Genomic DNA, 15,690 nt, shown 5'->3' on the forward strand with positions numbered 1-15,690 from the left:
CACTCACGGGGAGCAGCGCAGCCCACTGGGGTGACACAGCACCCAGTGCTCCCCTTTCCAATTGCCGGGGATGCCAGCAGCAGTGCCGGGCTGCGTGGGGACCGCACGGCTCCTGCCGTCACAAGGCCACCTGCTGTCACCCAGGGTCGGCAGTGGGGAGTCGAAGGGCGGCGGTGGCCGGGCGGCCCTGTTTCCGCTTTGCAGGGAACTGCTATACAAAGGCAGCAGTGATATTATTCATTAACAGGGATCTGCCATTAGAACATTGACAAATGGCCCCTCGTCGCCTGAGCATCAGTTCTTGTACAGCCCATAAAGCATGGGGACAGTTTAAATATGGACCTGCTCAGCTCGGGCCGGGGGTGATCCGTCTTCCCGGCCGTAGCACAGGTGCGGTGGGGCTGCTTCCAAATGAGCACATTTAGGGGGGCCCTGTGCTCCCCCAGCCACCCACAGCCCGCCCGGGCGGCTGCTGGGATTGAAAAGCTCACTCCCTGCACCGCAAGCATCTCAGCCCAGTGCACGGCAGTCGCGGCAGCGCTCGGCCCTGCGAGCCCCCGTGGCGGTGGCGTCCGGGCAGTCTGGTCCCATGGGGAGGGGGGAGAGATGGGGGAAATGCCGGCAGGGTGGGGTGCGTGGGGACGCGGCCCCTTCCCTTCTCCCTGGTGCCAGCGGTGGGTGTGGAGGTGATGCTCTCCCCGAGGGAGCATCGCTCCTCCTGGCAGCCCGTTCCTGTGGCGTGGCCGCATCATGCCCGGGCTGTGGGCCAGCCTCCTGCTGACAAAATCCTTGAGCTCGTCCTGGGTTCACAGCGGTGCCACTTTGCAGTGGCCGGAGGGAGGGTGCACGCCAGGCGGTGAGCCCAGCGCCACGTCCTGAGGAGCTTCTGCCTCCGTCCCGACAGAGGAGCTCAGTGGGAATGTCCGTCCCCCTCCAAGGACAAGGGCAGCCAGCGATGCTGAATGGCAGCAAACTCCAGCCCTAATTAAAAGAGGGCTCCTGCCACCCCACACATGTGCACACGCCGCTGTCCTTGGCCGTCACTGCGGTGAGAGCTTGGCAAGACGCAGAGATGGCCGGGACGTGGGTGTCGAGGTGGTGCGGTGTTGCAGTGGGTACTGCTAAAACACCGGGTAGGAGGGTTAAAAGCCGGCAGGGCTAAGCCAGCCAGGGTGAGGGGAGTCGGGGCGGCACCTCACCCCGCGCTGCACTGGCAGCCCGGCCAAGAAGGGTCCCGGAGGCAGCCGGAACCCAGTGCCTGAGGGCGAGCTCGACCCCGGCCGTCCTGGGGCTGCCGCGGGGGGACACAGGGCGATGCTCGGAAGTGGCACGACAAGGCGAGGGGCAGGGAGGCAGGGCAGAGCCGCTGCTCCGTTTGCAGGATAACCCCAGGCTGACCCCTTTCACACACACCGCACAACACCCCTAAATCAATTGCATCTTATTATTACAATATCAATATACAATATTCCTACAATAACACCATTGATTTTCTACTCAGAGGCTGCACCTAAGTCTGTTTTAAAGAGGAGGGAGTTAATAGTGCCCTCATTAAAAATCTATAGATTACCCCCCACCCCCAAAAAAGAAAAAGCAGTTTATATTCATTAGGGCTATTGAATATAAAGTAATATGTTTGTGTAGGACATTGGAGTAATGTGATAATCCGTCCGCATATCAGGGAGAAATCCACTTAGCAACCCTGTCAGCTTGACAAGAAAAATGTGCCCATAAAGTCGGGAATACATTGAGGGAGCGAGCACGAGGAGAGCGGGGGCGCGCGTACGTGCGCACGCCTGCGCGGCACCCAGGGAGCCGTGCTGGCCAGCAGCGCGGGGCCACCTTCACCCCGTCCCCTTGCTCAGGCCTGGGCACACAGGCGGGCACCCCAGCCGCCCCGGAGGTGTCTGGGACCGGCGCAAGCCGCGTGCGCTGGGATAGGGATCATGGGGAGCTCCGCACCCTGCCAGCCTCCGCGGCCGCAGGCAGGGTCACCCTGACGGGACGGGGCTGGCGGTGCCAGCCTGGGTGCTGGGGCGGCCCCGCCACGGCCGCGTGCCCCCGGGGGAGCCGAGCTGGGGGGCACAGGGTGGGCAGGGCTGCCCGCGCGCCCCACCTGCCTCGGAGCCCGCTCGTCCCCTGCCCGTGATCACCTTTGCGATGGATTAAGCACTGAAAGAGCAGCAAAGCAATCCCGTTCGCGCTCTCTTAGGCTGTCAATTGCCATTTTTGTAATAGAAATTCCTTTCACAAGGTAACGACGGCCAGATTTAGAGGATTTCATATTGCTAATAATTCCCCAAACAGCCATCTGACTGTGTTGTTTTAAAAGCCGCTTAGTTTTTTGCTTTGGAGTTTATGAAAATCTCCCACTCTAATATCCCGAGAGCCAGCCTATAATTGTGTTATTAAATCAATCGGAGCGGATTACATTGTAAAATCAATAGATGGCTGTAATTGCATATTAGAAAGTTGTTCTGCTGTTGTTGATTTTTTTTTACATGGATAATTATAATAAGCATGTTTACCTTAGTGCTGATTTGGAATGAGTCTCACTAAATGACTTATGACGAGCTTGGCGCTCCCGCTGCCAGGGGGCCGTGGCATCATTTGGGACAGCAAGGACAGTGCTGCCGGCACTGGCGTGCGGGTGGCACCGATCCGCCGGGGTCCCACCGGCTTTGCAGGGTGGTAGCCCAGAGCCCAGGGCAGCTCCCAGCACTGGCACCTGGTGCGAGAGCACATCAGGGCTTTGGGGAGACGGCTGGTGGGGTTTAGGAAGCAGCTGGTGGTCCCAGAGGGTCTCCCCAGGGACCAGCTCGGGTGTCCCAGGAGGTGCTGTGGGGTCTCGCTGCCAGTTTGGCTGCTCCCCAGGTCTCTGCACAGTTTCCCTTTCAGCAATATGGAGCAATAGCCAAGTCCCGGCGGCCCACGCCAGCCCGGGGCAATGCTGCGGGCAGGGAGGTGGGATGCGGGATGCCTGGGAGCGGCGAAAGGCAGTGGCCGGGGCTGTGCTTTCAAATCCAAGCCGCTCACCTGCGCCCACCTGATGCAGCTCAGAGGCCAGGATTTGCTTTGCTGTTACTTTTTTGGGGGACCAGGCCGGGGCTGGCTGTGGGGTGGGGGTACTTTGGCTGCAAATGTTTGCACTCCCCCTGCTTTGGTTTTCCCAGATTTCAAGCCACTGTTTCCCTGCTAGGTCCCACTGGAAGCTGGCTCCAGGGGCAGCTCCGGTGCTGGTTTTGCAGGAGCTCAGCTGGCCAGGGGGTGAGATGGATGGAGCAGGGGGTTTAAGGACGGCAAGGGGCTCGCTTGAGCGGGAACAAGTGGCAGCAGGAACTGGCACTGTGGCTTGGCCAGGCAGGACACCCGTCATCTTCAGGGCCCTTCCAGAGCCATCGGTGCCACCTTGGCCAACGGAGAGGACAGAGGCACAGAGAGACGGGCTCGTCTCTGCCCCCGCGCCAGCCGGTGGGGCTGGGGACACCGCTCCTTCGTCGGGCTGTCCTCATGCCCAGCTGCCTTCCCTGGCCTGGCACACCGGCGAGGGGAAGGGGTGCCATGAGAGGGCCTGGGGGACACTCGGGAGGCACATGGCTCTGACGGGGACGTTACCTCTCCCACTGCCGGCCATCAGCCAGGAGGGTCCCCGGCAGCTCAGGGCAGTCCCCCGGGGAGCTGCGTGCAGGGAAAGCCCCCTGCACCTCCGACCGATGGGTGACGGCTTTGCCACCGGGCGCAGCGGGGCTGGGCAGGGCTGCTGGTCTGGCAGGGAGCGGCAAGGCAGACTGGCAGCCCCATCCCTGCAGGCAGGCGCCTGGCAGCAGGGCAGTGCTGCCCGTCTGCGCGGGGCCCTCAATCCGGCACGCGGCACTGTCAGCAGGCAGCCTGCTGTCTCCTAGACAGTGAAATATGGCCACAATTAGCCCGGATACAGTTCAATTATGATAAACAGCGTTTGCACCCTTTAAGCCGTGATTAAAAGGCCTCCTCCCGTTGATAGAGAGACCTAATTTCACATTATTATCGCTGTAGCTTGATTATAAAGCACTCCCTGGATTTACAGTTGGGAGATGGATGTGGAGGCTTCTTTATCATTTACACATCAGTAATGATGCAGCCTTCCCTCCACCACAACATCCATCCAGCGGTGGCGGGGAGAGGGGGGCCCTGCCTGCGCCCCCCCCTCCCGGGGCACCCTCTCCCCGTGTCAGCCGGGCCCCGCTGCCACACGCAAGTGGGCAAAGTCACCCTTACGGTAACAGCTTGATAAATGGGCGGGCGGTAATGAAATGGAGACATCAAGGCGTGGGGCGAGGAAGAAAGAGTGGTAATCGGAACGAGTGGAGCTGTCCCGAAACGGAGGGGAGCGGGAAGAAGGATCGCCTCTGCGCCGTGTGCTGTCAAGGGAGAAATTACACATTTACTCTTGCTTTTTCTTAAGGAGACGGCCCTCATAGATCAAAACATGGATTTACAAGCCAATTTTCAACATGAAATATAGACACCGGGAATCAATTTAAGCCCAGCTTCTATTTTAGCAAACGGTGCCTGCATTTAGTCCCAGGTAAATAACACCAGCCGGAGCCTTCCCCCTCCCTGGCTCGCTGCCCCGCCACCGCTCGCTCTGGCGGCTGCGGTGCTGCCAGCCGGCCCCCGGCACCCGCTTCGACCGCGGCCCTGCACCAGGGACGGCTGCAGCTCACCGGCCCGGCCACCCGCTGCCTGCCAGCCTGGGGCCAGTGGGCACGGGGCAGCACCGAGGGCTGGCTCTGGTGGGGATGGGGACGGTGCTGAACCACGGTGGCAAGCAGAGTGAGCCAGGTGCCACACAGCCCCTGCCTGCGGAGGGCAAGGGGATGGAGAGGACCCTTGCTTGGCTGCTGGCAGCTCCAGCATCACCTGCCATCCCCATCCCGGTGTGGGGACAGCCCCTTTGCTGGCCAGTGCCACTGAAGGACAGGGGTGCTGGAAGCGGAGCCTGGGGTGACCAGCACTGGGCTTGCAGGGAAGCAGCCGCTGGCCAAGAGCTGGGGGCCAGCATGGGTCCAGCTTGGAACGCTGCCTTCCCCATCCACCGGCTCCTGATGGGCTGTAGGGAAAGAACTGGCCTGGAGGAACCAGGGATGTGTCAGCCAGCAGCCTGGGCGATGCCACTGCCCCAGGCAAGCCTCCAGGTCCTGGGCATGGCTCCATCCCAGCGCAGCACGGGGCCGTACCGGGATGCAGGTCGCCAGTGCTGGGAAGCCGGGGACCCTGTACTCACCCCACACCGCTGCAGGGCACTTGGGACAGAGTGCCTGGACTGGTGGGGATACAGGGGCTGTGCCCGGAGCTGCAGGGCCCCCCGCGTCCCTTTGGGGGACATGGGGGGCCGTGCAGCTCCGGGCACAGCCCCAGTGTGGGACTCGGAGCTTGATCTAACAGCTCCCGGTTGGATCGTGGCTCTAACCTGGCATCCCTGTGCTCTCTCCGCAGATGACTGTAAGAACATCGCCAACATCATGAAGACACTGGCCCATAGAGGCTTCATCTTCAAGCAGACCTCCAAACCCTTTTGATCCCCAAGGCAAGCCAGGCAAGGGCTGCATGCGCCCGGCGCCGGCGAGGCGGGGAGGACGGGCTCCAGCATTAAAAAAAAACGGCAACCGAGGCCAGAGGAACCGACACAAAAAATCTCAATTTCAGCTGTTAACTCCAGTAGAGGTTGTATATATGGGAAGGCAAATCTGTGTAGACCTGATGTGACTCCCTCTCTGGGCTGCTCCGGACATTATGCCATGCTAGCGGACAGCCGCGTAGGGCGCTTGCACCACATTTTAGACTCGTAGTTTGTTCTTTTTCTTTGGCTCCCGATTTCCGTCCCTCCCTCCATATCCTACCCCGTCCTCCCTCTCCCGCCCCATAGCCAGAGCATCCCCCATCTCCTCCCCGGCATGGGCCGTCCCCACCTTCCCTTCTTCTTTCTTTTCTCTGGTTTTATGTTTTCAGGCCTCGATGGCTGCTGCAGTGAGGCCGGTGCGTGCCCGCGCCCGGGCAGCGCTCACGGAGGCTCAGCAGTGTCGAGACGGCCCCTCGCCCTCCCCGCCAGCCCCCCCCGCCTCTCCCCCGAGCGCCTTTTCCCCTTTTTGAGTCAACACTAACCCCTCTCTGACTCCTGTATGTGACAAACGCGATCCGTCTCTTTATGTTCAAGGTGAAGTGCCTGTATTCTCCGCTGCAGAGCCCCTGGCAGCCCCACCGCGGGCTGCGGGGCCCCGGAGGGCTCCCTTCAGTGGGGTGGGGGCCCGGCGGGCGGGCGGGCGGCAGGAGGGAGGTGACAGTGTCCGCGCGGAGCCGCGTCCCATCCCATCCCCGTCCCGTCTGCTCGTGCCTCTTGCGGGGCTGGGTGGGATGCCCGACCCTGCCCCGGCCCCGCCGACCGATTCCAGCTCCACCAGGGCCAGCCTCGCCGCAGCACCGCGTCCATTGCCGGCGGTGGACGTGCCAGCGTGCGCTGGCCCCCGGCCCGAGGTACCCAAGCAGGGGAGCTGCAGATTGCCCCAGGCCCCCGACTCCGCTCCCCTCTGACCCCATCCGGCCTCCCTCAGTTCCCGAGCTGAGGCTTGGCCCCCCCATATGCCCACGGTCCCCACGGGCCGTGCCGTGCCCCTCGCAGGTCCCCGTGGACGCTCAGCAGCAGCTGGCTTGTTGCCTGAGAGAGTTGCCGAGCACATCCCCTCCGGCTGGCTGGGCTCCCGGCCGGCCAGGGCAGTTGGGGGCAGCCATGGGGCAGGCTGAGGGCGCGCGTCCCCCCGGTGTCACCCAGCCCCGGGGCCCTGCTGAATGGAGCCCTCGTCCGGGCGCTGACCTGCAGGGAGGCTGCAGCCCCGGGCCCGTGCGTGCATGGCCTGGAGCGAAGCCGGTGACGGCAGCCAGAAGGGCAATACAGGCACTGAACTTGGCGGTACATGACTGCATGGTGTGTGGTGTTCCAGTTAAACCAACCGATAATGCAAACCCAGCATTTTCATTGTCTAGTTATTCCAATCCTTGCTGTAAATGTGCCACATGAATAAAGTTTGGGGGTAAAGGAGCCCAGGCTGTGCCCATGCATGTGCGAGTGTGTGTGGGGCGGTGGAGGCAGGGGTGTGCCACCTGGGTACGTGGGAGCAGGGTGCCCCACCAGTGGGGCTGCCGTCACTGGGGTATGGCACCCCAGCATGTCCATGCTCCCCAAAAAGGCAAACTTTTCAGCTGTGAAACGGAGGTTCGGGTGTTCCCTGCTGCTGGGAGCACTGCCCTGCTCTCCAGCCCAGAAGTCTCCCCCACCTCCTCGGGTTTGCTGGTGCCCCAGGATGGCTCTGCCCTGAGGATGCCACCAGCCCATCCCAGCTGGGCTGCACCCACAGGTGGGCCCCAGCGCAGCCTTCTGCCCAGTGCGGGGTGACAGCCACCACCACGTCCCACTGGCATCTGTCATCCCGCCCTGCAGCCTGGCACGCTGTACCCACATGGCTGCTACCGCACTTATCTCCGCCACAGGCTGGAGCCGGCGTGGCTCTACCCAGCGCGCTGGGGCACCCGCTCTGCCCCAGGCAGCAGAGCCAGCGCGAGCACAGCACCATGATGTGCAGGAGCCATACCGAGCCATGCCAGAAACACCACCACGTCCAGGTGCCCGAGGGACCCTGCCCAGCGCTGCGGTGCCACTGGGTGACAGGGACGCGGCTGTCCAGCTGGCACAGAGTGGGCAGCTCCCGGAGGGAAGGGGCAGCCCCAGCCCACTTGCTCCATGCAAAGGTCACGGGGGTTTTAATGGCTCCCTCTGCGCAGCCCCTGATCAGCTTTATTGACCTATTTTCGATGGAGTCGTCTAATTAGTTTTCTATGAAAACTAAGAACTTGGCCTTTGCCCTTTACTCCTGCAGGCGAGAATGTGACTCAGAGGACGCTGTCACAGTGGATCGATCGCCAGTTACACTTGAAAGCGCGGAGGGGACACGGGGTGGGCAGGTGGGCAGCGGCCCAGAGCAGGGCACGCAGCCGGGGCCACCTGTGCCCGCGGTGGCTGCAGAACCCAGCACAAACCCAGGCTCCTGTCGCTGGCATCAGCGATGCCTCAGCCCCTCCGAGGCCCTGCAAAACACGTGGCGCAGGGACCAGGGGCCCCTCTCACCACAGACTGAAGCCAGAGGCGTCCGCCTGCCTTGGGCAGGGCAGCAGGAGGAGGAACTGGGCCTGACAGCCAGTGCTGGGCACAACACGAGTGTTTCCCGGCAGGGCCATCCTCTCACCCAGGCGAGGCGGCGCTTGCAGGTGCGGGGCACGCAAGAACCGACGGAGGAGAGCACCTACGCAGGGGCTGGGCACGTGGGACGCTGGAGGGAGCTCCCCAGCCCGGTGCAAGCAGTGCTGCAGCAGCCCGGAGCAGGGTCTGGCAGCCTTTGCACCAACCTCCCACTGCAGCCCTGCGACCGAGGCGGGCGGGCTCAGGGAGAGCCACCGGCAGCCAGGGCTCCCAGTACGGGTAGGGGCACCCGGCCTGCCTGGGGTGGAGGAGAGACAGCTCGCACCATCTTCTCCCACTCCGCACAGGCTCACCAGGGCTAATGATGACTCTGGTCCAGTATAAGTGATGGGTTCTGTATTTACAGGGAGGCTCACAAAAATCTGGCATGTAAAAAAAAAAAAAAAACCAAAACCAAAAAACCCCCACCAGAACAAACCGCAGCTCACACAAGCGGCCACGGGGCAGCCATGCACGGCCTTGGGGGGAGCAGCGGCTGCGGCAGAGCCCTGCGCAGCCCCGGGGCCCCCCTCCAGCACCTGCTGCAGGTGCCTGGAGGTCGCACTGCTCCGGAGGTCAGATGGGGCTGGGGCTGCGGCGCTGGGCAGGGGATGGCTCCCGCTGTTCTCTGGAGCACAGCGGTGTTTGCCCCAGCAGGGCCCCCATCCTGCCCCATCTCTGCAGGCAGCCAGCTGTCCCTGGGGGCTCCCGGACAGGATGGCACTGACCCTGCACACAGCTCTGCGCCTCCTCCTCGCCCAGCGCAGGGGGCTCACGGCTTCTTCACCTTCTTGATGGAGGAGGAGCTGGAAGCCGACTCCCTTCGCTTTCTCTGCTCCAAGAGGGAGACGGGAAACAAAAGAAAAACCAGGGTCAGCGGGTGGGACCGCTCAGGTGACACGGAAAACACAACCACCTGTCCCGGAGTCAGCCACGGGGCCCTGGCGTCACAGCTGGCAGTGCCCAATGGACCACGCTGCCACCTGCCCAGCTGAAGGCAGAGCCAGGTCCTTGCATGATGGGAGGGACAGAGCTAATCCAGCAGTGACGAGGGGCTGGGATGGCACCCTTGCGGGGGACATCACCTCCCAGACACAGACAGGGCTTTGGGAGGATCATCTTTGCAGCAGAGGGTCTGGGAGTGAGCAGGAGAAAGGGACCGAGCTCTGCAGCAATCCAGTGGTCCCAGGAGCCCTGACCGAGCAAGCCGGTATGCAACAAGCCCTAAGGAGCAGCTCCGCGCTACGGCCAGCTGTGCTGGAGATGCTTGGTGCCCGGAAGTGCTCCTCCACCATCCAGACCTGCCATGAACTGGCCCAGGAGCAGACCAGAAGGCTGACAGAGAACCACAGCTCCTCAAAAAACCCACCTCTTTTCTGGGCAGTGCACACCGATACACCCGAGCGAGACTGGCGGGCTCTGGTGAGCCTCACCCTTCACAGACAAGGTTTCAGGGCTGAATCCGGCCATAGGAAAGATGGGGCCATTCACACCAAATGGGGAACGAGACCCTAGCTGTATCGCTGCATCGCAGAGACTCTGTGCTAGGCGCTGCACAGACGCTACGGCCGAGACCGCGGCAGGTTCAGCACCCAAAGCCGAGCTCTGTGCACAGGCTGCCCCAGGCACGCCAGAGCCACCAGGTACCCCACGCGCTGGGTGCCATAGGGACACGCGGTGCCAGAGCCCTCGGGGCCCCGCTGCACAGCGCGAGATGAGGTCCGCTTTGCGCGGCGCAGGCAGCGGCGGAGGCTGGCACTGCAGCACGCGCTGCACAGGCACGGTGACTGCGGTCGGGTCCCCGCCGTGCCCAGCCCTGCAGCCATCCCCCGTCCCCAAAGGCCTCCAGAGCCACTGCCCCAGCCGGCAAGCACCCAGGTGATGGACAAGACAGCACTGACACGCTCTCCAAAACGAGCCAGGCCTGCCCATCCCCGCTCCCCCAGCCCTGCCAGTCCTGCACGCGTGTGCTCCCGGCAGCAGCGCGCGCAGTGGGAGGCCTCGCTGCCTCCCCCGGCGGGAAGGCGGCCCCCGGGCCCCGCTGGGCACTGGGCAGACGGCAAACAGAGCATGGAATTTGCACGGCTAAAAGTTAAATACAACACACACACGGATTTCGTCAGAGGCCCTGGCATGGCTGCCTTCGCGGGATCTGATTAACGGGGAAATAAAAGGGCCAGAGAACCCACACAGCAGTGTGAACAGATGCCCTATAAAAATCAAATACATGGTAATCAAGGGGACCGAAAGGTACATTTAAAAAAACAAAAACCCACCCTGGAAACAAAGGAGCTGGGCTTTGTGGCTTTCCTGGGAGGGCTGCGGAATTAATGGGGAAGAGCACATGTGTTTGATAATCTTTATATGGCAAAAGACCCATCTTTCAAATATGTCACAAATTCATATTAATCACCTTCCTATTGCCTTCTCTGGCGTAGCTATTCCAGTTGCCTTGGGCAAAATTGGGAACTGTCTGGTTAAAAAAAATGTTTTACATTATAATTTACAAGAGCCTACAAGTCTAGTTTCTTTTAATGGAAAGAACGATTAAAAAAAAAAAGAGGAATATATATACACCCTGGTATATATACACTATATATATTAAAATATATATATATATAAAAGACAGATATTGTAACTCCATCTGGAAAGAGAGAATGTTTGATCTTAACAATGTAACTTCTGGCTTTCAAACAGGCTCAGAAAACAAGAAGTCAGCAGGAGTTCAGATAAAGGAAGCTTAAAAGTCAAATAATTCTGACTCTGAACCCGAGACTTCTTAGACTCAAGGTCCTTTCCTTTACCCATTAATGGGCTGACTTGTGAGCTCAGGAACAAAGTGCTGCAATGTGAGGATTTCTGAGAGTCACTCATTACAGATCACTGAGTGGAGTCTGAGTTGCGGAAATCAAAGGATCCAATCTGGAGTAACTGGCTGAACTTCTGCTTGGAACTAATTTGTTCCGAGTTCGGCTCACCTTTCACCTCCCGAAGGCCCCGAGTAAAGTCCCTACCGGGGTCAGCGGCGGACGGCACTGGGGGGATCCCAGCTCGGCTTTAATGGTCAGCGACAGCACCGCAGCCCCTAGGAGAGGGTGGACAGGCAGCCAGGGCGGGAGGGATGCGGTGGACACGGCAGGGCAGAACGGTGCCGGGCTTCCTGCTGCCCCATGGGGTCTCGCTGCTGAGACAGGCAGACGCCTCTCCTAACCTGGGGTAAGACACCCTGCTGAGATTTCCCCATCCCCACTGCTGGCCAAGGGGGATGGTGGCAGCCAGCTGTTGCTACAACCAGTATCTCAAGACCCTGGTGTGCCTTTGTTCCAATTCCTGGAAAGGAATCCAGGCATGCTGGGCAGGGCTCAGGAGTCAGGACTCCTGGTCTTATTCCTGGCTTTGCCACTCACTCCCTCCAACATCTGGAGCAAGATACTTCTCTCCAGGGAAACAAATCTGGCTTCAGGGGAGCAGCTGGTTTGGAGGCTGAACTAATCCATGCTTAATCCAACATGTGGAGTGCCATGGACAGGCAGTGCTAGACAGCACAAAGGGATTCTCCAACTCAGAGGAATTTGAAGCAGGGAGATTAAATGATTCCCCTAAGGGCCCCCGACAGCTCAGTGGCAAAGCACACACTTGAACTCAGGAGTTCAAGGCTGGCATGGCAGGGTTAAACCGCTGAAGCAGCCTCAGCAAGGGAAGGGCAAGGTGTCAACCTGGCAGCACCCACGGCCAGGGCTGCAGGAGGCAAGGGAGGGAAAGGCCACCACAAAGCACCACTGTGCTTGCTCTACAGAGAGCTGCTTGTTTGCACTACCAATATTGCTATCCCCGCTGCAAGCACCTCAGGGTGGGGGACAAGAGCTGTGCTTGCAGAGGCAGGCTGCTTTCTCAGCACCGTGTCCTGAGCCCACTGCCTCCCACACTGTCCCCGTCGCACCAGGGCCTGGGACACCGCAGAGTTATCGCTGTGCAGGGTGGGGACACATGCATGCACCCCACCAGCTGAACAGCCAGCAACTGCCCCAGCCACCCTCCTTCTCAGAGCTGACACCAGCCTGCTGATCTTCCAGAGGCCAATCTTAGCCATGACACTGAGCAAGAGGCACTGGGGCTGCTCCTGCCAGCTCTGGGCAGGGCAGGGAGCATCACCAACACACGACCTCCACTCAGCCCAGCCCATCCTTGGAAAAGCTGGTTGTGGGCCACAGGCTGCTGGTCTATCCCACCGCCACATTGCCCAGAACCGCAGGAAAGGTTCAGGGCAAGCACAGTGCCAGGCCCTGCCTGACTCTCCAACCATACCTGAGCCAGGCAGAACATGGTACAGCAGCCCCATTCCCCTCCTCTCCAAGATACCCCTCCAGCTGGGATGTAATTTTTCCCCCCCTCAAAAGGTAGCATAAAATGGTCACAGTGTGAATGTGCTTGACCTTTTGTCTTGGACTAATCTAATTGTGTCGTCTTTGTGTAATCAGCCGGTAAAGGTCAGTGCTGTATTTAACATGGAGGCCCTTTAGGTACTGAATTTGCCTTGCAGTGAATTAACTTGATTATATTTCTTTCAAATATGTCAGAGACCAGGTCAGTTTAACCCTCTCTGTGCTGCCTGGGCCCACCCCTTTGTTTCCAATTCCAGGAGGCGGCACCAAGGAACAACGTGTCAGAAATACACACGGGCTCCCTCCTCCTGCAGCCGTGGCCACCACCACCTCTCCCACCTTCCCAACAAGCAAAATCTCAAGGGAGAGCAAGTGTGTTGTGAATAAGCCCATAAAGTTTACAAACCAGGACACTCTGGACCGCAGGGAGGGGTGAGATTTCAAGACTGAATGCAGTTAGGGGAAAAAAAAAATTCAGAAGACTCCTTTGCAAACATGAACCTGTCTCAGTGGAACGCTTCCTTGCGACTCCATATTGTCACAATCAAATAGGACATTACTCAAGTCCAGATTAACGTGTCGCCTCTGCCGTTGACAGATAAGGTGTTCTCAATATCCTGCAATGCATTATACATTTTAGAAAGTAAAGGTCTGTGCTGCTACCAGGGGCAGTATGTCTGAGGCGTCGGGGATGCCACTCTGTGGAGACGGGCAGCTTTTATCAGGCAGTTCAGCTCAGCTGTGCCAGGGGACTGCACAGAGGGGAAAGCAACCTCAGCTGATCCCCAGGCATACCCTTGGCCCTGAGGCAGTGGTGAGGGGCTGGGGAGCCTGCCCTCACGGAGGCAGGGAGGAGAGGCTGGTGATTCGCATCCTGCAGAGGTACATGCACAGGACATTGTCACAGGGTTCGCAGTGGAAGAACCCGTAGGTCTGGCTTTCCTTTCTCGGCACTGGAAGTAGGGGTATAAAAAACATCCCTTTGCTCTTCAAACACCTCCCTCCTTCCCAAGCCTCCTGCTCCAGGTAGGGCTACTGCTTGACTCCAGGGACTTGGGCAGGTCATGGCTCATCATCTCAAGACTGCTTTCCCCAGTTGCTTCCCTCTGCTGAGCAACCCTTATGGGGCTGTGTATAGAAGGAAAATGCCTCAGGCCTGCAGTTGTACTGGCACCACTGTTGCTGCCCTAGTGCAAGCTCTCGTCACCCAAAGCCTTGATGCTTTGGTCCACAGTGGCACCCACGTCAAGCCATCTGCCTGCATGCAGGATGTAGAAAGCCCTGCTGATCCCACCTATAGCACCAAGAACACTGTCCAGCACAGGAGACAAGCCCAGAGAACAGCACTGGGACTTGGGGGGAACAGGCGCGCTGTGCTCCCTTGGACGCGCACGCCTGGAGGGAGAGCAGGGCAGCATCCCCAGCGCTTGTCAGGGCATCTGCGTCGGAGACCTGAGTGCTCCCTGTTCTGCCCCCCCAACCTTCCTTCTCACCGAGTTGGGGGTCAGTGGTGCTCCTACTACATCAATGATCTGGTCCTTGGCATCTCCCTTGCCCTCCTCCATGCCGAGCCCTGCCTGGCCATCTGGATGGGCGCCTTCCGCACTGAGGGGGCCAATACTGCCAGCTTTGGCCAGGGCCTCGTAGCGGTGCCGTAACATCTGCAGCTCATATTCACAGTTGGCAAAGGCTTGCTTCAGCTCATACAGCAGCACCAGGTCACTCCGCAGCTCATTGAACATCTGCACGATCTCCTCTGTAGGCATAGGGTTGAGATCTAGGGAGAAAAAAGGGTTCTGTTAAACATCCAGACCTGCAACCCTACAATGGAAGATCCCTAGAAAGGTCCTGGCTGCCCATTCACTCCCACAAAGATAAGCCAGGAGCCTCACTCCCATCACATGGATCATTAGCAACTGGCATCCCAAAGGGTTGGAGATGTGAATTTCCAGGCTGTCCTTTGGCTCTGGTCAAGGACTAAGGGTGAACCTGCAAAGTCCAGGACTCAGAAAGTGAAGGATGATGGAAGACGCAGATCAGATGAGATGACTGAACCTTGCTACCCACCAGGTCATGTGAAGGGAGCTCAGTCTTGGGAACAAGTCCTTGTACACTGCTGCAGAGGGCAGAAGAGCTCCTGCTGTTGCCTACACCTTCACCAACAAGGGGTGGACAGGCTGAGCTCCCTTGTCGCTCCTCCCAGGGTAGGACTGAGGCAGAGAATTGCTCTGCTGCTGTGTTACAGATGTGTTTTAATGCAGACCTGAACTGCTTGTAGCAGGGGCTGGCATATCACCTCCCCACACCATGCATTCTGCTGCAACTTATCACCATGCACACAGAGCCAGGAAGAGCTGCATCTTCTGGAGAAGAAGAGGATGAAGCTCTGCGTGTATGTCCCGATATACAGCAGCGGCCCCCTGTCTGCAGGGCTGCTCACATGACCCCTTCCTGCTAGCACTCTGTTCACCCACACAAAGCCCAGGTGTGTTTCTGCACTCTAAGGCACAGCAGGGCTAGAGAACCAGAAAGCCCTCAAGATACGTGTGTTTTGCAAGGCAGGAGTGGGGAGTCTGGAACCCCTCCTTACCCTTGTGGAAAGTGAGCTCTAAGAAGCACTCACATCCTTCCCCAAGGCTTCCCTAGCAAGCAAAGACGGTAACTCCCTTCGTTTTAAAGCAGAAAGGGGAAACCACCCTGGCTGAGCCGCTTTCACCAGCCACAGGAGGCCTTCAGAACTGCACACAGTCTCTGAGACAACATAACAAGCCATAAACCAGTTGGCCCAAAAAACTAACAAGAGTTAACAGAAGTCAGTGCTGGAAGCAGGCTCAGTAATCTCTTGTAAATCACCAATAAGGCTTTTTTTCTTCTTCTTTTTTTCCTTTTTCTATTTTTAAAAATCCCCCCAGCCACAGTGGGGGGAAACGGGATCATCAGGTGTCTAATCAAGGGGCACTGCATGCTGGGACCTGTAGTACCTGCAAACTATACCCCACTGCATGGAGGGCAGCAGCTAGCCATGGGCTGCACTTCTTC

At 59.3% G+C, this 15,690-nt stretch overlaps 2 protein-coding genes across 7 annotated transcripts in view; one reads left to right on the top strand and one right to left on the bottom strand.

The window, feature by feature from the left end:
* ERI3 (ERI1 exoribonuclease family member 3) overlaps positions 1–7,075 on the top strand; it is a 135,083-nt gene extending 128,008 nt beyond the window's left edge. Inside the window, exon 8 of the mRNA XM_072868258.1 lies at positions 5,479–7,075. Within this exon, the coding sequence (XP_072724359.1) occupies positions 5,479–5,561 (83 nt within the window). The 3' untranslated portion in view covers positions 5,562–7,075. The remainder of the gene's footprint in view (positions 1–5,478) is intronic.
* Positions 724–15,690, bottom strand: part of DMAP1 (DNA methyltransferase 1 associated protein 1) — a 42,354-nt gene continuing 27,387 nt past the window's right edge. For 2 of the 6 annotated variants that reach the window (XM_072868253.1, XM_072868254.1), the window contains exons 10-11: positions 14,145–14,428; positions 725–4,400 (exon numbers count right to left, since the gene is read on the bottom strand). In XM_072868253.1, coding sequence (XP_072724354.1) covers positions 4,302–4,400; positions 14,145–14,428 — 383 coding nt within the window. In that variant the 3' untranslated portion in view covers positions 725–4,301. The other 4 variants (XM_072868255.1, XM_072868251.1, XM_072868252.1 and 1 more) reach the window with 4 other exon arrangements.

The sequence above is a fragment of the Ciconia boyciana genome, chromosome 7 (assembly GCF_034638445.1).
Source record: "Ciconia boyciana chromosome 7, ASM3463844v1, whole genome shotgun sequence".
Taxonomy (NCBI): domain Eukaryota; kingdom Metazoa; phylum Chordata; class Aves; order Ciconiiformes; family Ciconiidae; genus Ciconia; species Ciconia boyciana.